General features: G+C 38.7%; 2 protein-coding genes across 2 annotated transcripts in view; both read left to right on the forward strand.

The window, feature by feature from the left end:
* ADGRL2 (adhesion G protein-coupled receptor L2) overlaps nucleotides 1–21,069 on the forward strand; it is a 605,011-nt gene that overhangs the window by 119,943 nt on the left and 463,999 nt on the right. The window lies entirely within an intron of this gene.
* LOC131809285 (cytochrome c oxidase subunit 7B, mitochondrial-like) lies at nucleotides 828–17,141 on the forward strand. The gene has a single exon (XM_059136213.1). It carries the CDS (start codon nucleotides 7,457–7,459, stop codon nucleotides 7,697–7,699), a length of 243 nt encoding a protein of 80 aa, XP_058992196.1. The 5' UTR covers nucleotides 828–7,456; the 3' UTR covers nucleotides 7,700–17,141.

A 21,069-nucleotide genomic window follows, 5' to 3' on the forward strand; every position in this document is an offset into this window, starting at 1 on the left:
ACAAACATAGACTGATTTCTTACCTGCTCCTTCACTAGCTGCACTGTTGGTCTCTCTGAGGCTTGATTTTGTCCTCGGTAAAATGGATATAAAATTTTTGTGTAGGTTCAATCAAGCAGGAGAACACAAAGTGCTTGGCACTCAGTTCACTCCTGTTAAATGTCATTTCTCTTTACTAATTGTTTTTTTCTTCAATGTGTTGGTAACCATGGTTCCCCAAACTAAGAACTTTTATTACAAAGTTGTTCCAAACACAGCCCTGGGAGCCTCAACCAGCAGCTGTTGTGCGATTTCAAAATGACCAGAGGTTCTCCTCCAGCTTCGTTCCCCACCTCGCCGAGCCAAGGTGGGTGTTGGGAAGAGCGGAGCCTTGTTTTTATTTGTCATGGATTCTCCTTTTGTGAGATAGTTACCTAAATTAGCCCGTAAAATATACAGCCAGCAAATGAACCAGAAATGCAATAATCCCCTGTCCAATCAGCCCCGAGCTACTTCACAAGGTGGCACGGAGACTGTAGCAGGAGATTGATGTGTGTGAAAACAGTTTAAATTCTTTGCGGGAAAGTGTCCTTCGTGTCAGTATTTATTACTAGCAGGAATGAAAATATCACTAATGCTCTCATTAAAGAACTTTGTATTGAAGCCCACTTTAAATCTGTTTCTCGGATTTGTCCTGATATTGTGGAATTGGGGAAAAAAGTTTTTTTTTTTCTTTTCTTCTTTCACTCTCTCTCTCTCTTTTGAATGCAAACATACCTAAATAAACCCTATTAATGCTCCCATATCCAAAGGAAAAGAATTGCACCCATGCGTGCTCCTAAACACACACACACACACAATCATATTGGTAGTAATCCCCATCAGGAAATCTTAAACTGATTGATATTTAAAGTGTTATCATCTCAGGTGGAAGCTCCCATCAAGAACACATTTATACAACAATTGCATTTTTTTCCTTTCTCTTTCTTTTCCGCAAACCTGCTAGCCAGCTTTCTTTTTTCTCTATTCAGTGCCTTCCTCTTCTCCCCCCACTCCCCTCATTACTCAGCCCCAATTTGTACACACACTCTGTCCTGCCCCACCCCCACCCCCATCTCTAGTGGTGTGAAAATAGAAAAGCATCTGAGTATCTGGGCAGCCTATCAGTTTGCTAAGGTTCATTTTAGCTAATCCAGACATCCCGCACAGCAGGGGGAAAACTGCTGTATCTAGTGAAACAAGAGCATGAATAATTAAAACTCTGTTATTAATGAACTTCCAGTCGTTATGTAAATGAAACTGATTTCAAGTCTAATTTGTCAGCCTGAATTCTTTTTCTGTTCTCCCTTTGTCTAGGACAAGAACTCATCATAATGGACTTGATAATAAAACACTAGTAGACAAGCTGTGTGCAGTGCCCATCTGAGTTAGAGCTTTTAGCCTGCTTAATTGATACAGTTACTCCAGAACAAGTCTATAAGGCATTTTGTATGGCTCTACGTTTAAAAGCCGCTCTTTTTCCCTTTGACAGAGCTGCCTATTATTCGCACATACCTCATTATCATTTACCTTTACACGAGGGGTGGCATATAATTACTGCCTAGTAAATAGTTTCTTTTGCAATATCCATGATGTTCAAAGACAGCAGAGTTCAAAAAGGTCCAGGGGAAGGGAAGTCTGTAGTCTTCGGAGAATAACAAATAGCCACCAGGGAGAGAAAATAAAAGGAAAGAAAAAGGAATACTTGACAAAGCTCGAGACCATTAAGTACCAGTGGCCCAGTGTTCCACCGTCAAGTGTCACTCACGCTATTGGTGGCTTTGTCCAAGTGATACCCCGATGTCTGTGGCTACATATTTCAGCGGCATTGTTTAGGTCCACCGTATTGTTTGTGAAACCGTTCACTATTAGGGTGACAGCTTCAAATTCTACGATCTGACTTCCTGGAGTTACAAATATTTTACACAACATAAAAGCAATCATTATTTTGACAGAGAGCTACCGGGCAGTGTCGACTCACTGAGAATTTCCTGAGCCAGAGTCTTTACGTTCGAATTTGGAAAATGCTCCCATACTATTTTTAGGGAAATGTGTAAGTTAGATATCAGAATTATAGTTTGGATAATTGGCAGCTGAGTTTATTTCTATAAGGCACTGTGTAAGCAGGATAACAAACATGAACTCCTATTTTGTATACCCGTTCCGCTAAAATAATCAGTTTGGGTCCATGTTTAGAAGGAGGGAAAAATTCATTCTAAAAAATCCTAAATTTTTAAGCTGCAGATGCTAACTGCTACCATGATTCTTGCTAATCCAGTAGATTTTTCATTAATGGAATCCTAGTTCACAAGAATATGAAGAACTCAAAAACTTCTTTAGTCCCCCCAGATATTGACGTCCTAGCTCCTAGCGAGTTTTGCATGCCCAAACCAACATCTGCTGCTCTTTGGCACTGGTGAAATTAGAGAAGTATTGAAGGCATTGTTTACTTCTGCTATCTTCTGTTATTTTGTAACATTGCTTTGTGTATATACCAAAGAATAAATATTATCCTAATTGCTTTTGTCCAAACAAAGAAAAAATGGACATCTCAGCATCTGCCCAAATGATGTAATCAGTCCTTCAGGAATCAGAAACTCACAACACACATTTTCAGTTCCCTAAAATATGCCAGACACAGGGCTAAGCAATGGAATAAAAAATATGAAAAGGGAACAATTGTTTTTAAAAAGGAGGAGAAAAGTAAGTTAACCCATATTCATTACCTGTTGTGAAAGGTCATATAGATATACACACGCACATATATATAATAGTATGTATATATGCGGTATGTATATATATATGGTATGTATACATAGGTATATATGTATACATATGAATATATAGTGTATAAAGAATGTGTTAATTGTCAGAGAAACCAAAAGTAATTTAATTCCCTAGGAAGCCAGGAAACACGATGCTTCAGAGAATAACGTTCTCTCTACTTAGTCTAGTCTCAAAATTTTATCTAGTCCGAGCTGCTGTCAGTGTTGTCCAATGCAAGGTCTGGTGTCATTTGATTCCTTTTCTTCTAGATGCATTATATAGCAAACTATGCCTCAATTTTCCAGCCAGCAAAAGGCATACAGTTATTCCAAAACATGTCTGATCTTCACAATGTCAAAATATAAGTCGATGGTGCCCTGCAATTTCACAGGGACATGGCTAGACCTGTGTCATCACAATAGGAATGGCACAATTTAAGGTCTGATGTCACCCAGCTTCACCCTGCTCAAGGGACTGTCCCACAACATAGGGCAGGCTTGCTTCGGGGCAATCTTGTTCCCATTGTATTTATTTATTTATTTGAAATAAATAAGTTTATTTATTTATTTATTTATTTCAAATAAATAAATAAATAATTTCATCATTTTGGGCCTGGCTAAAACCACTGCTCACTTTGAAATCTTGATAAACCTTGAAATTCCTCTGAGCCCATCTAAACCTAAATGAGTACCTACTTGAAAAGACAGGAGCAACCCAGTGATGAGCACAAGATGTGGGATGACATACGACATGCGAGAGCGCACACGCATGCACATGGGCACACACACGTCTCTGCCGGCTTCCAATGGGTAATACGGCTCAGGGGGCTAGCAACTGTATTCCTCCCTAGCAAACTCCAGAAGATGTCATAAAAATACGTAATCTGGAATTAAAGTCAATTAAAGTACGTTGCTTCTTCGGAAAGTTAAAAGGAAAACACACATAAGTAATAGAAATCAATTATTGTATATTCCCAGGCCTATTCTTATAAGCCGGAGAGGTAATCAATCACTCTAGAGATTTCTACAAGGTAATTACTGTTTATTCTTTAATGATACTACCGTCTTCCTCTTCTTTCTTCACACCAGCCCCCTGCAGCTGCCACCTCACAGAAAGCAAATAAGCTGCAGTTAAAAAAAAAAAAAAAAAAAAGAGGGAGAGAGAGAGGCTGAAAGAAAGTTGGTGTTCTGCATAATGTGGACAATAAGCCTGCCGAAACTTCATCCCTCTCTGTGACCCGAGGCTGCAATACTTTATGGCCCACGCTGTATGTACACATCATAACTGCTTTTTAGTAATAAATGTGGCCGTGGCTTTTGAGAGAACACTGCTGCACAGGGAGAATTAATGGGAAATATCCTTCTTGTGGATGTCTAGTCACTCCAAAGAACAAGATGTCAAAATAATAAGCAGCTGAATAAGAACGTGGACCAATTAAGAATTTAAAAACAACTAGCATCCAACTGAGACTCTTTCCCCCTCTCTAAAAAGGAGAGGGGGCACCTGGGTGGCTCAGTCATTAAGCGTCTGCCTTCGGCTCGGTTCATGATCCCAGGTTTCTGGGATCGAGTCCCGCATCCGGCTCCCTGCTCAGTGGGCAGCCTGCTTCTCCCTTGCCCACTCTCCCTGCTTGTGTTCCCTCTCTCCCCATGTCTCCCTCTGTCAAATAAATAAATACAACCTTAAAAAATAAAGAGTGGAAGAAATAAGGAGTAAAAATAAATGCTTCTGCTCTTATCAAGGGCCAGAAGCTCTAACCAAGAGGTTTCCCAGTGCTTCAGTCAGAGCTAGGCTAATGAATATAAGTTACCTTTGCTGGTTTTAGCTGACTTTGAAATTAAAGTTCCAAACCCTTGCATGCAGGGAGAGCTGGATTTGAGCAAAATGGACTTAATAAACTCCATTGTGCGGTTAGATGCCTAGTGAGATTTCCTGCCCATCCATGACCAATCGGTATTATTTTTCAGTGACTGGTACTTTTGTGAGCAAGATTGGGGTTTCTGGGAGTGATTAGCACTTTTCACCATTGATTGACAGGTTCAAACAGAAATGAGACAATAGGAGGAGTCATTAGGAATTCAAATGTAAGGTTAGTGTTTGCAGGCTTTGCAATTGATTTTAATAGGAAAAAAAAAAAAAAAAAAAAAACCCTGTATGTAAGGAAAGGAATTAATGTTTGAAATGTTAACTTAGGAAGTATAAATCAATCTGTTCAATTTCAAAAAAAATTCAGAACTGAAATTAATAAAAAGGAGAAGATGAATTCAGAACTGAAATTAATAAAAAGGAGAAAATGAAATAGCAATATTATATTTTAGGCATTCTTTCTAGAAATGTCTTATGTCAACCACAGATACATTTAGTTTTTTGCTGTGGATATTTAAGACCCAAAATCTAAAATCTTAGAGACATTCACAGTAGCAAAGGTTTAGATTTGGTTTTCTCATACATGAAAAATCTTGTAGGAAAAAAACAAAAACTGTTTTGCTAAGAAAAGAAAAGTGATGAAGCTCTCCATTATATCCAGGGAGGATTCCTCAGGGAAATAATTACAGTGAATGATTCTAGCATTGACCAGTAATTGATAATTGGCCACAAATAATTAGGGTAGAATATCTTTACTGGTGTAAATTATGCTAATAGCTCAGCCTTGTCCCTAGATGCTGATGTTGGTTTCTTATAAGTAATTTTGTTTTAAATTCACATTATAAATTTAGCATACTACACTTGAAAATTTAATCTTGTTTGGCATCAAAGCAAAGGCAGATACTACAGAATTAAGCAAGCCTAATCAAAGAAGAAAAGTAAGATGCACACCATCATTTTTCAGGATGTTTTGCTAAGGGTTGACTTCTCGTGGGAAAAGAAGTGTTCTCTGACAAAAATGCACACAAACTTATGTTTCTAAAAAAACAAAACCAAATCGGAGCAAACTGTGTGACTTGGAATCACCTCACAAATTCGGATAGAAGCATTTCCACTACCTTGCAAGTTGTTACTATTTAAAGGACGACCACATAAATCCAATACCCCGTGCACGAGATAATCACTGCATCAGATTTTTATGCATATCCTGTGCGCAGCTCAGCATTCAAGCTGCATTTTTTGAATATGTTGTGACTAATTTATGCCAAGTTTTCATCAACCTAGCATTTTTCATTTTTCAATTGACATACAAAGTTCTGTAATTTGTGTGCTCAGTATGTTAATATCCTGAGATAGGAAGAGAAAATCCAATGCATCACGATAACAAAAATAAACTGCCAGGGAACCTCGGTAGAAGTGAGAGGTCAGGAAAACAAGCACAACCCCATGAATGGCTAGTGTTAGGATTTGCGTGGGTCATGCATAATGCACACGTCCATATCATGAGATGATTTTGGTCATTCTTTTTTAATCAACTCACTCACCATCTGCTCTTCAGTTTCCCTCCAAAAGTTCAAGGCATGCTCTGTTAATAAGTGGTTTTCACACTTTGCTGCAAATTGGAATCACCTGCTGATCTTTAAAAACTGTAGAGGCATGACTCCTACCCTGCACACTCTGATTTCTTGGCGTGGGGCTCCACGTAAGCATCAGGAGACTTCTCGAAGCTCTCCAGCAGATTCTAACGTGCAGCCAAATTTGGCAAACAGCTGACAAGGCTTTTCTGCCTCAGTTTTCTCTGAATTGGTCTGAAGAGATGCCGATGTCCTCTCTCACACATAGTTTTTTAAAAAAATGCTTTTCCATCTTGCTGTTGATTTCAGGCACACAGCTCCTTGATCTGCTGTCTTCTGAGAAGGATCACAGCACAGTGCTCCCTGCTTCCGGCAAACCCGCTTACAGCCTCTCGTCTGCTCTCGACTTCTTTCTCATTTTCCCTTTATACTCTTTCATCCCCAAACTACTACAGATCAGCTGTAATCCTCTGAGTTTCCAGTCCTTATCCAATTTCCTATCTTTAGCTATCTTTGGTACCTCATTGCCAGATTAAGCATGAAAAGGTTTCCTTAGCAGTGTTACCCATTTCTTTCTCGTTATCCGAAAACCCACAGGCAGGCTCTACTCCTTTCTTCAATCTTCACCCAAGAACAAAGTCAAGACTCTTAGCGATTTTTTTGGCTCATTAAAGTGAACTTCTCTGTTCCAGACTGTAGTTTTCTGTCTCATCCCAAATGCTCATTGTTTTCTTGCACAAAACACTACTGTCAGACTTCTTGTCATTTCCCTTGCTCATTATGAACACCTTACCCGTGTGTTTCTTAAACACATCCTATCCAATTTGTCTCCCTATTCTCTTTCCCAGAGCCTCCTTCGGTTCCAAGTTAACCTCAGAATTTTAGATCTGGAGGAGTGTCTGCTTTGGGAATTGATAGAAATACTTCCTAAATGCTTGTATACCAAATGGAGGCATACAGAGGACTGTTCCACGACAGAAATGACCAAGAGCCTCTCTAGATTTCCTAGAGCTACTGTAAGCCTTAGAAATGCAATTGTTCCTCACCCCTGTTCTTCCTTTCCTCAACACATTTCATCCAGATTCACACAGCCGACATTGAGCTGGGATCACCCAAAGGGGCAGGAAGGGCTACATTGAACGGAGAGTTATATACATCTATGTCTGGACGAGGGGACTTGACCCGAAGCTGTAGCAACCCAGCCGCTATAGTCACACTGTTCTGTCTTCAGGATGTTTCCCATGGCCAAAAATGCTCTAAGTCATCTCCAACTTCAAAGCATTCAGCAAACAATGGCAAGGCAGAGCAGCCAGAAGCGGACACCTGATTTCCATGACAAATATGGTAATGCTGTATTCACTTATGGAGCCACTTTCTGTGCTGCTGTATGTGCATATACAGCAACACACATTGGAATAGAATGGAACCTGTCCCCTGTTAGCAGAGGCACCCCAAAGGAATGGAGAGACCAGTAATCAGCCCAGCTGGTATAACACTAAATTATTTGAAAACCAATTCAGAATTGATTTCAACTAGAAGCACTGTGCACCCTTTAAAATAGGGCATGATTGAAGAAATAAAGTACATTCGGAACCTTAAAATATATATGTGTGTACATCTAAGTCTGTGTTCTAGTCTTTGTCAGATTATGCAAATTATACATTATTTGAAAAACTGTAGAAGGCAGGGGTACCTTTTTGCCTTCCACCTAAGGGCCTATTTCCCATAAGAGCTGAGTTTTGTAAAATCCATCACTACCCCGTTTCTGTCCCCCACCACTGCCGCCCACCATTTCCCTCTCATCCGATGCTATACTCAGCTTCTTCCTGGGCTCCTTCTTCCCTTTCATGTCTCCATTACCCTCTTTCAAGTTCTACACTCTCATTTAGCAGGTCGCCACCACCTCGTACTTCTTAACTCCCTCCTGTAAATTTTCTTCTTGCCGTGATACTTTTCTATGATAGTTTTTCAAAGAAGTCTTCTTTCAGAGGAAAAGAAACAACTTTTTTTTTTTTTTTTTTTTTTTTTTTTTTTAAAGTCCAAGAATCTATACCAGTGAGGAGAACCCTATCTTCTTTCTGGATGCACGGCGTTTCGAAGTTATTCAATGCACATGAGTCAAATGATTATGAATGTCAATCCCGGAGGTAGAAACAAGCTCAAAGTAACACCCCAGAATAATAATGGCTCAAGAATCAATAGGCAAGATTCGGTTGTCACAAAATCACAGGGTGCTTTTTTTTTGTTTTCTTTTGTTTTGTTGGTTTTTTTGTTTTGTTTTGTTTTTTAAGTGAGTTCGAACGATGAATATGATTATTTTTAACTTGTTCATTTTAAAGGATGTCATTAGCATGTAGAGTTGGGTATTAATCACAGCATGGCTTCTCTGAGTTTGGACTTGGGAAGGGGATAGATTTGTTTCAAATCCGGATTGCACTTGTGCCTTCAGCAAGCAATTTAACCTCTCGTGGTCTGTTTCCTCATTGGTAACCTAGAGGTGTATATCATATCTCCTCTTCCGAGAGCTAAGTGAGAAAAGATCTGTTAACCACGTTGCAGGACTGGGGCATGGGAGGAGCTCCTGTAATGGTTGTTGACCTGTTATTGTTGATGTACCTTATGACACCTATTACCAAGTATCTAGGTGTTTTTCCTATATTTCTTGAACAGCTGTGATAGGATTCTTTTATCAGACCATCCCAGATCCATCCCTGGCTTTTAACATATCAACACAAAGAAATTTTATACTTTCTTACCCATACTTCAGCATTGTTCAGTATTAGGTATACTTTGCCCATTTTTCACTTAAGAACATTTTAAATGGAAAATATTAATACTCCATACGCTTTCAAAATAGTCTATCTGTTATCAGCCTCTATAGCCACTAGATGCCAATACAATGTTTATCTGGGAAGTTTAATAAAGACTCATTAGTATCCTATTTAATGATTAAGTAATGTATTTCTTTTGCAAGATATGTTAATATCGAAGTGTTTCAGAACATTTTGCTGTCATATTTATGGAAGTCACTCCACCAACAAATGAAATGCTTTGCCTCATCCAGTCATAAATAGTTGCTGAATAGAAAGAGTTTTAAGCCTGAATCAAATTTAAATTGCTAAGAAAAATGTATATAGGCAGAATATAATTGCCCTAATTGGATTTTCTCCAGGTACTTTACTTGCAGAAAGACAATGAGATCTTTATTATTCATAACTGGATAAGACCTACATTTTATATTGCATTTTAAAGGTAACGTCTTAACTTTTCATAGTTACAATAGTAATTCTGAGGAAGAAATACTAATGTATTTCTACAACCATTTCCTTTGGGATGTTGGCTATTTTGCTATTTGGCTAAAGATCATTTAAATTCCTGTCAAAACTGAGCTTTGGAAGGCTTGAGTATTTACTCTTCAATCTTTAACCCTCAAATTAGAGTCAACAACTTTTTTCTGAACATACTAAATAACTATTATTTTTTGAAACCTCTTACTGATGTAGAAAAATGTAATTCAAATCTCCTTTCCTTTGACATTAGAGTGTCCTGACTTATATGTAAATTAGAAAAAGATCTCAAAACAAATAAAAAATGAAAATCAGATAAACAAAGAAGAAAAGAAATCATATTATCTTTATCTGGGAACATTATTAGATGTATGCTTTTTCCCTCAGTCCCAAATTTTTGTGTTTTTTCTTTCAATCTGTCATGTACCATATCTGCTCATTTTAGGGGGAAAAAAAGGCTAACAAAAAACTTGGAGATCTACTAACCTAAGACAGATTTTGAGCCTGATCTTTAGTCTCAATATTTTGTATTGTGTATCCTAGTAGTATCCAACATTGCTAACCCCCAACCTTAAGCAAAATTGTATTGTAATAACATTTTAAGACAGGAAATGATATTTTAGGACAATATTAGGAAGTTTCTATTTTTCCTTGCCTGTCTTTCCCCATCTACACTGCAAGTTGGTAATATTTTATGTAAGATTATAACTTAACGTATTAAATATTATACAAAGGAAGAAAGAGTAAAAACAGTAGGGAGAGAGGGAGGAAAGTGAGGTCAAGAGGTTCCATCTGAGACCACTCATTAATTTCCCAACCATTTTATGAAAATCCTCTTAACAATGAGGAGCCCAGTGCCTGTTATGTGATGGATCACAGTAAGCAGAGCAGACACAGGGAGAGTAGAGGAGGAGGGTATGTGGGTGTGGAACATACAGGGAGTGACGGAGGGAGCGGAGTGGTAGGCAGGAAAGATTTGTGTTGGTTCAGAATGTTCAATTGACCTCAGTGCCCCAGAGTTTTGCCTGAGGTCTAAAAGGCAAGAATAAAAAGTGGTACCCTGCTTTCAAGGGAGGGACTAGCCCCTTGTCCACCATTGTAGGTACTAGGTACATGAACCTATGGAGCACTTGGAATGTGACTAGTTGAACTGAGATGTGCTGTAGGTATAAAATACATACCAGCGTTCAAAGATGTGGCTAGAAGAAAGAATATGAATGATCTCATTAATATTTTTATTAGTTATGCATTAAAATACAATTTTGGATTTCTGTGGATAAATAAAATGTTTTAGTAAACTTCACCTCATTTCTTTCTTTTGGCTTTTTCACTATGGCTACCAAAAGATTTAAAATTATGTAAGTGGTTTGCACTGAGTTTGGATTTGGGAAGGGGATAGATTTGTTTCAAACCCTGATTGCACTTGTGCCTTCAGCAAGCAATTTAACCTCTCGTGGTCTGTTTCCTCATGGGTAACCTAGAGGTGTGTATCATATCTCCTCTTCCAAGGACTAAGTGTTAACCACGTTGCAGGACTGGGACACGGGACGAGCTCTGTAATGGTTGTTGACCCTGTATTTCCACCGGGCACCAACGCATGACACCACCCAGGAAGGCCTTTCTAACAGATAACAAAAATGATTCTGTCAGCTTTTAGCTTTTACCATCACTCACCTCCACCTTAACATCATAAAACTAATTAGGAAAAGTGAAAAATGCTTTGAAAAGGAAAAGTTAAGGCCTGTCATCAGGAGTGACATCGTGGCATCTTCCTTCCATGGAGCAAGGGCTGGACTTTCTCCCCACTTCAAGTCAAGCAAGGAACTTCAAAACAGATCCATTTGTTCCAATCAAGATGTAGATCTGAAGAGGAGACCAACTCCTCACTCTAGGGTGCTGAAATGTTTAAGCCACTCTTTCTCCTGGTACCTGGAACTGAAGGTGGTAAGAGGTCTCTTAGAAAAACCACCCAGGGGGCACCTGGGTGGCTCAGTGGGTTGAGTCTCTGCCTTCGGCTCAGGTCATGATCTCAGGGTCCGGGGATCGAGCCCCACATCGGGCTCTCTGCTCAGCAGGGAGCCTGCTTCCACATTTCTCTCTTTGCCTGCCTCTCTGCCTCTCTCTGTCAATAAATAAATAAAATCTTGGAAAAAAAAAAAAAAAAAGAAAGAAAGAAAGAAAAGAAAAACCACCCAGTCTTCTTACAGTTGAAGGAATTCAGAAGCTCAATTAGTGATGGGAGAAGGGAAAACGAAGAGGTAGAAGGAAGAGGCTAGGTTTCCTGTCCCTAGTAGAGGTCCTGGTGTGGGCAGACTTGAGTTAGGGAAGAGAAAGGAGTTCTGAATTGGATGTGAAAGAAACATTTTGGCTTGCACAGTACTGTACTTTTTAATAGCTGAAAGTGACATGTCTAATTCATGTAAAAGCAAAAAAACCTATGGAATATGTCTGAGTTCTGAAGCAGTAAAAGACCTATTATATTTCTTATCTGTCTCCCCATTAGAATTTAAGCTCCAAGAAGGCAGGGTTACTGTGTCTGTTCTGTTTTATTTTCATTTGCTTAACCTAAGGGACCTAAAATAGTATCTGGTCACATAGTAGATATGCAATAAATATGGGTTGAATGGATGAATAAATTGGAGAGAAAATGCTTCCTTTTGTACTTATAGAGTTTTGCACATTCAATAAACTCAACACTTGGGCTAAGAAGCAATGCCTGTGTCATTTAATGAGCATGAAGTTGCTGGTGGATAAGGGGAGGGATTGCTGGTCAGTTCAGCAAGTGCAGTCCATTTCAGAAATTACAGAGAATAGTCAAATCACTGCATGATGCTCTATCAAGAACTCTTGTAAATTTTCCTTACCAACACTCTCACATTAAGGCTGGTGGTGCTTAAAATATTTCCAGTGTTTTAGAGTTATTGAACTTCTTTCAGTCAGTAAGATCCCTTGTGAAATTTCTTCTATCATTCATGGCCAATTACCTTTGTTTTTTCAATTACTGGTCATTTTGTTTGAGATTGAGTTTTGAGTATGATGAACACTTTTCATCATTATTTTATGTAGATTCAAGGAACAGTGAGAAAGATTGTAACTTTGACGAAGATAGATGCTGCCACCTGCACGCTTCCTAACCTTCTCTAACAAAGCACCTTGTTAGATAGTATGTGATTGCTGCCCTGAGGACCAGGGCCTTAAAGCAATCAGCATCAGCGTGCTGGGCTCTTAGGTTTCTAAGACTTTAGTGCTCTATTTCGTCCGTTTTCTGGAACTCATGGACATCAGTTTTTGTACTTCAAAGTCAATAAGGGTATGATAAAACTCTAAACTTCTAGTTGAAAAAAGTTTGTGCCTGAACAGTTTTGAAAAATATATTTATGGGCATAAAAATATACTCATATTCTATTCACAGCTATTATATCTCAAAGTATACCAAAAATGGTGACGATTGTTTTACCTGGGTGTGGGTACTTAGCTAAAAATACGTGTGCACAGTCAGCCCCTACCTCAAGCTCAGGTTGACCATCACAGTTTCCATGACTTTGGTCCATGTCCTGATACCGCTTTCCCTTTCTTCCTTGCCCGACAACTTTGTTCAAAGGCCACAACTTGCCTTTAAGCTATATAGATGAGATCTTTCTCCAAAGATTTTAAAAGCATTTATGCATATTTTAAAGTATTTTATGAAAGAGAATTAGGATTCTCTATTTTTCTATTTCTTGAAATAAAAATTTGACCAATTTTAGTCCAATTGCTGTCCTCATAGACGGTGGGAAAAGAATGTTGTAATCTTTAATAATTTCAGAAATGATTTCGTCTTTCTTAAGGAGAAAAATGAGAGGGAGCTGTCACACTGGAAAGGATAAGCTATGAGAGGAGTTGGGCAGAGTAGTACAGAAGACAAGGACAACAGTACAGGGATAAAGATGGGAGCAAGGAGATCAAATAGAAAAGGAGCCAGCTATAAGGATATCAAATTGTTGTCAACTCAAGCATCGACTTAGACTCAGAGTGACTTTCCTGGAGCCAGTTGTTTTGAAAATTTTTAAGGCTATTATAAGCTGTGGGCGCCTGGGTGGCTCAGTGGGTTAAGCCGCTGCCTTCGGCTCAGGTCATGATCTCAGGGTCCTGGGATCGAGTCCCGCATCAGGCTCTCTGCCCAGCAGGGGGCCTGCTTCCCTTCCTTCCTCTCCCTCTGCCTGCCTCTCTGCCTACTTGTGATCTCTGTCTGTCAAATAAATAAATAAAATCTTAAAAAAAAAAAAAGGCTATTCCAAGCTGTGTAGAAAAGAGAGTCTTGATCACAGTGCAGGAAGGGGGAGTTGGGTCACAAAATCCATGTACTTCCAGACTCACCACCAATATCAAAGAACCCTAAGAACTAGTTCCAAATTTACTTTTTCCATTGAAAAAAGAAAACTCTTCCTACTAGACATTTAAATTTAAAACAAATCTATGGTTTGGAAAGAACATTAAAAAAAAAAAAAAGATGAAGGAGGAGAAGGAGAAGAAGAGGAAGAAAAAAGGAGGAGAATAAAATCACGTGACGGTTTCAGATGAGTTCACATCTCTGAGGTCTCCATCATTATACTTTAAAGTACTGAGAAAGCTTGAATAGATGGGCCACTGAAAGAAGGAAAGAAAGAAAGAGAGAGAGAGAAAGAGAGAAAGGGAGGCAGGAGGAAAGGAATAAAAAAAGAGGGAGAGAGAGAAGCAGGGATGGGAGGAGAGAGAGAGAGGAAGGAAGGAAGGAAGAATGAATTATGGAGGTACAAAAAGTGCTATGAATCTAGCTATAAGGCAAATATTCTTTCAGTGCTCAAAAAGAGGAGAAAAAGATGAATTGCATTTAGCAGGGAAAACAATGCCCTTTCTCTTCTCCAAAGTGAAAACCTCCACCTGTGCTCCCTCTTGTCATGCCAAGAGCCTTCCTTCTTCTCTAACTAAGCAAATTTAATGAAAGAATAGTATGCTCAGCTACCTTCCCTTTTTCATCTTCTAGGACCTCTTAATTCCTTATAATGGATTTCATTTCATTCCACTGGAATCTCACAAAATTCTTACATAAAGAATTGCTAAGTGTCCGGTTTGTAGCACATCATTAAATATCTTTCATTACACTTGCTTTCAGATAACATTGTGTTACTTTAATGTACAAGACCATATGTTTGCCTGTAGTCACCTTGTGTCTTTCTCAAGCTCCTCATCTGGCCCCTCCTGTTCTGACTATAAGTATTTTCTTAGATTCCATCCTCATTTCAGACACTATATGTTCATGACAACCATGAATTAAACCATATTTTTATCTCACGAATACTCAAGTCTACCTGCTTAGTCCAGACCACCTAAATGTTGATGTTGTGTTCCAGCTGCCCACTAGAAAGATCCATGGTTGTCCGTACATACTTCAGTTCAACTTGTCCAAAATCAAATATATCTTTTGTGTTCACAGACCTGCTTTTCCTTTGTTCTCTTGATTGGTTGACCATTCCTGGTGAACTACTCTTGAACCGATACTCAATACCCACTGTGCATTTTGCTAAGGTTTACTTGTGATGTATCATAGAAGAGGCATGACAACCCTCTGAGAGGGATTATGATAACCATTTTACAGATGGGGATATGGAGGCACTAGTTGGGTAAGGAACTTGCGTGAGAAAATACTAGGTGATTATTAGGTTGTAGTGTCAGAATCCCTACCAACAATTACTATCTTGAGGCACAATAACATTGTGTGACCCTGAAGGAAACGTGTATGAGGAGAGGTGGGTTTACTCTGTTTCTACAGAGGGCAGAACTGGAACAATGAACAGAAACTACATGAATAAGGACTTCAACCAATTTATCAAAGAACTTCTTTAAAAGTGGTATTACAACACAGAGAAAAAAGTTTGTAGGCAAAATAATGGCTCCAGATTTAGCACTATGGGGGGGAAAAGTGTTTGGGACAGAGAATAACTTTAGATCACACTCACTCCTAAAATTCACTATAAAATAATGTTTCCTCCCTCCTTTGGATAATAGATTCAATAGTCTGCTTACTAGTCACATGAAAAACTAAACAGATGCCCATGAACATTTAATAGATACAGTGAATATTGGATAATCAATGTACTGTGGACTCAACAATCTTAATCATTTTAAATAGGAAAAAAAGTGATTTTTTTCCTTTCTTATTTCAGTGGTTCAGCTGCTTTAGTTTATGTCATGCTCTCTGTCTTTGAAAAGCAGCTTCCACAGGCTGCTGCAAGTATTTCTAAATGCTCCTGCCCTATAACGTAGCTCTGGTTGCAGCATCGCCACGCTGTGTGGTTTCAACAGGAAGAGGGCCAAGCGGGGTGAATGGAACAACTCTGAAACTGCTGGGAAATTGAAGAGAACATTCCTTGTGTGTTTGGGTATGATTCCTGCCCCCACCCCCCCAGGTGCAGTATATCTGCATTTTATGTAGTTTGGGGTTTCATTTGTTTGTTTGTGCTTTTTCAAGACTTTAATCTAGTTTTTATTGTTTTACTCTCTGCTGGCAGCAAGGGTCTGTGCTTAACACTTCGGATCACGTGATCGTTGTTACTCAGGAGAGTAGATAAATAGGGGGAGGGGCGAGAGGAGTCATCATCGTCTCCAACGAAAACCATAGTGGGGTAAAATAATGAAAGGTGAGGTGCCGTAAGAAAAATGCCGAAATTCACGCGTGGTTCCCATGGCGCGGCAGGCCCGGCGGGATGCCCAAGGCTCTGGCTGAGTCCGCGGAGGCCACTGGCAGGTGCCTACAATAAGACTGTTCATCCCCTTTAATTAGCACCTCATCACTTACACCAGCTTGGTGTCACCCAGCTGGCTAGAGCACGACGACACCTCCAGCTTGAACTGGGCTCCATTCCATTTTCTTGGGGCTGATGGAGACATGTGGTGCTTTCTTCAAGTGCAGCTGGTGCTGGCACTTTCATTGTAAATTTAAATCTCTGTTTGGAAAAAGGTGATAAGAACAGTTTGTTTCAAGTCCCTGGTGTTTAAGCCTTAAGCAATTCCCAGCAAATACATTCAAGGCTCCTTCTGGTTTGATCGGCTACAATTTGTAGTCTTACTAATAGTAGCAATGTTCCCATACTCCTTAATGATATGCACCTCAAAGGAAGGCTCTACACAGCCATCGCTGTCTCTGTGGTTCAAAGTTTGTGCTGATCGCTTTTAGCATTTTTGATGGTTCTTGTTGATCAGTGCAAGTTATGAGAAAAATGCTGGCATCTACATGCATTTATTGGAGATTCTTTTTCTTGTTTCTATGGGACAAAAATGGGAGGCTTTCTAGATGCTCTCCATTTCATTGCAGTGCTTCCTAAATAACACAGGTGCTAATATCCAAGACTGCACAATGAGCATGTAAGAACTTTTGGTCTTCTATTTTTCTGAACACTATTGTGCCATCATTCTTCAACTCATGTCTTATAAATTATCTTGATATGTATTGCACTTGAAAGTTATTACATAAATAGCATTTTTATCTATTTTATAATCAGCCTGTATGTCTCTTGGCTTTGGTCCCCAAGACAAAAATATTTGTCTTTTCTTTAATTTCTTTGAAAACCTTTTTGTATGCTCTTGAGGTATCAGGTAATAACTGAACTTTGGAAGTAAAGAATGAAAGTGCCCAAATAAAATAACTTCATTTTTTATGTAATAGTCTAAGCTCCCACCAGATGTCCTTATTAATTCTCTCAACTTCACGATCACCCTTTTTTGAAATTATCATTCCATGTCATAATGATACCTTAAATTGTATGCCTAGTGTTTTCTAGACACTATTTAATTTGGTTCTCATGATAATTCTGAATCTTACAGGTAAGGAAACAGAAATTCCGACAAGTTGCATCGTGGGCTGGGGTCACCCAGCTGATGACAGAGTTGGCAGATCCCAAGCCCACGCCTGTTCTATAACACAAGGCTAATCCGCTAGGTGACTCTAAACAGACCTACTTACCTTCATCCAGAATCTCTTGCCTAGTAAACCTCCATCAAGGGCAACTAACTAGAAGCCCTTACGCATTAAGAGGGGCCTCACACATCATCAATCATGTTACCTTGACCTAGTAATTGAATTTCTCAGACTCTAGCTTAGTATTTGTAAAATAGAGAAATGCTGCACTCATGTAACTAAAGACTAAATAAGGTAAAAGGGCAAATATTTAGCTTGGTAACTGTTAGTTAACTTCATTTCTCTTTTATACCAAAAATGTAGATGCCCAACCTAATATTACTAGGTGAAACTGAAATTGTCTCAGTTGTTCAGCTAAGAACTGTATGACATTAAACTTGACAATCTGTCCTGAAGCAGTGTGAAATAAAAGTTTTAATGTCAAATAGAAGTTTTATTTTAGAACATATAGTGTAAGACTACCCTGCCTCTGTATAAAACAGATGAGAAATATTTTTCTAAAGAGCAGAAGGTATAGATAAACATATTGGTGGAAAGGAATTAAACAGTTTTTAAAGCTTTATATAATTAATAATAATAATGGTAGACTAGTAGCAATAGCCAACACTTATTATGTAATCACAAGGTGCTTTTTACAAGCTTATTTTATCCTCCTAACAAAATTATCTGATGTGTAGTTTTTATTAAGCCCATTTTACAGATAAGGAAACTGAGGCACAGAGGCAAGGCCATCCAGTGCAGGAATTTACACCAGTCTGCTGATCATGCCCATATATATCATTGCAATATATTGCCTTAAAATAAATAAACTATGACTAATAACTCTTCATCAGCATATAGATAACAGTAATGAAGACATGCTCTGAACTCTTGTGTTCCCAGATTAGAACTTCAGTGTATTGCAGCATTTATGTCATTTCTTTACTTGTTAACATCAATCATTGTCAATAGAACTACTCATTAAAGTTGAACATAAATACAGACTAAAGATACTTAATTTGAACTTTAGATAACACTAAAAATATTTGTTCATTAAAAATTTCCCGTTATTTCTATAATTATCTGTGACAAATATTTTAAACATACGAAAAATAACTGCAGATATTGGAAAACAATTTGTGACAATAATAAAGGAGCTAATTGAGATTTCTAAACCAAGAAACCCAATAAACTGTCAATAGGGAAATAATTTTACAAAATTCAAGGTCTAAGAAATACAACTTTCTTATTCCAATTCTCTAAGATGTAAAATCCCATGAGACATCTTGTCCCCATGGAGGTTACACATGAGCTCCATAAAGAGAGAGAAGAAAATTGGAAAAATACAATATTCAACATCACTTTTCAAGCTTCAGCCATCCTTTGAGGCTGTCTCCACTGCCATTGGTGAGGTTGCAGAAAGCACTGTGGCCCTTAGCTCAGAAGCTCCTGGGCAAATGGGCAATTGCCCAGGGCTGAACCAGCTCGGTCAGCCAGGAGCCGTCTTCCCCCTGATTTGGAAGAGAACCAAGAGTTGTGTTTTGCTAATCTGGGTAACCTCATTTTCCTCTCATTTAACTAGTGGGAGTTAATTGAACTACCTGCTGAGATCTCTGGCACATAGCTAAATAAGGTGAAATGAGGTTACAATGTTCCCTAACCCAGTTTTGGCCCCATTTATAGCATGGAGTGGTTTTCAAAGAGGGTCAGAAAACACTTTGAAAAAGGCAGATCGCATGCAACTACTTCATAGCTATGCCTGTAGAGATCCCTTGTTTTCCTCCTCCTTCACTCCACCCTCCAACCTCCAGGCTGAGTCCTTCCCTGTGTCTTCCTTCCCTCTCACCCATTTCCCCATTTCCTCTTCCCATCTTTCCAAGCCAGTTGCTAGTGAATCCTTAGGACCTTCCCACATCTCTGTATTCCACTGAGGTTTCCAGATACAATGGGTCCAAGACTTGTTTTCTGCAGCTCTCTGTCTCCTAACAGTCCTTGCTAATCCCTCTTTCAGTCTGTAAAGACTGAATCTATACAAGGTTGAATGTTGCCTTGGGGGGGGGGAAATCCAACCCACATACTGCTTATATTATTATTTTTTTTTTTTAGATTTTATTTATTTATTTGACAGACAGAGATCACAAGTAGGCAGAGAGGCAGGCAGAGAGAGAGAGAGAGAGAGGAGGAAGCAGACTCCCCACTGAGCAGAGAGCCTGATTCGGGACTCGATCCCAGGACCCTGAGATCATGACCTGAGCCGAAGGCAGCGGCTTAACTCACTGAGCCACCCAGGTGCCCTGCTTATATTATTTTAAAATATCAAGCCGTTCAATATTTTAACTGTGTTATGAGTACATTAATCAATTATCTGGCGTTCAGTAGAAACAGATACTGGTTATTTCTGACATAAAGAGCAGAATATAGTTTGTGGCCCCCCAAAAAAGTCTGAATAAGGCATTGCATGTTTCTGCCTTGTTTTCCCTTTGGGAAAGTGCTAATGGATTCATTTCAGTATCTCCTTAAAAATGTATATTCTTCTTTTACTACCCAAGTAATGCATGTTGATTGGAAAAAAATTAATTTAAAAATACATAATCACTGCCTTTTTTTCTTGTCTTGAACTGGCACATATAAATTATTATAAAGAGACTGATAGCCATTTATAACTTGTTTGAGCTGTGTGATTCTGAAGATGAAGCCCAAATACCTGAAATTTCTGGAAATTTCCACTTCACACTGTGAGAATTCACTGAGTATTCTTCCTTTACTTAAAAAAAAAAAATTATTGAAGTATAGCTGACATTCAATGTTATATTAGTTTCAGTTCCTTTACTTTTAATTTGTGTTCCATCACTATCAGTGTATTTTGCTGGGAGAATAGTAGCAATTGTAAAACTGTTAAAATGTATCACTGCATGAATACATCTTTACTTCGTACTTACGACCAGCAGATATTAGCTAATGTTCTCTTTCTAGATGTAACAAAATTCTTTCTAATTTATGATCATTCTAAGCCTTACGCCTACATTATACACATCCTTACGTTTTATACTGACCACATAGAGATTTATTATATACCACTATATTTTTATTTAAACTGCTCACCATCTCCTCCTTGACTCCCCCTGCTCCCTCCAATCAATCTATCTATCTATGTATCTGTTTATCTATCTATCTATCTATCTATCTATCTATCTATATTTGAATTTGCCCAAATTTGTGGGTTTATTTTGCTTGTTTGGCTTGTCTCCAAACTCCCTGTAGAAAGCTGACTACCACATGACACCACAAAGGGAAACAAATTGTCATCCTCAGGACCTAGACTCGCCAATAAAACGACTATCAGGTGTTATGAAACCTGAACTCAAACTAAAGGGAATGTCATAGAATTGTTCCTAAAACCATGTCTGTTTTGTGCAGCCCACCATGGAACATTCTTTAGACCTTTAAGTTCAAGTTAGGAGTGCATATTGCATGTTATTTAATCCATTTAAAAAAGATTCATGGTTGTTACATCCTAGCAAGATAGGGCAGATGAAGCCGCCAGGAAGAGTAAAGAGCATCCAAGACAAATGCCCCAGCACTTTTGTGCATTTAGAAGCAAAGAAGTATATTGACAAATAATAGAATATTCCTGGGGCAAATTTAA

This window comes from Mustela lutreola, chromosome 10 (genome assembly GCF_030435805.1).
Source record: "Mustela lutreola isolate mMusLut2 chromosome 10, mMusLut2.pri, whole genome shotgun sequence".
Taxonomy (NCBI): Eukaryota; Metazoa; Chordata; class Mammalia; order Carnivora; family Mustelidae; genus Mustela; species Mustela lutreola.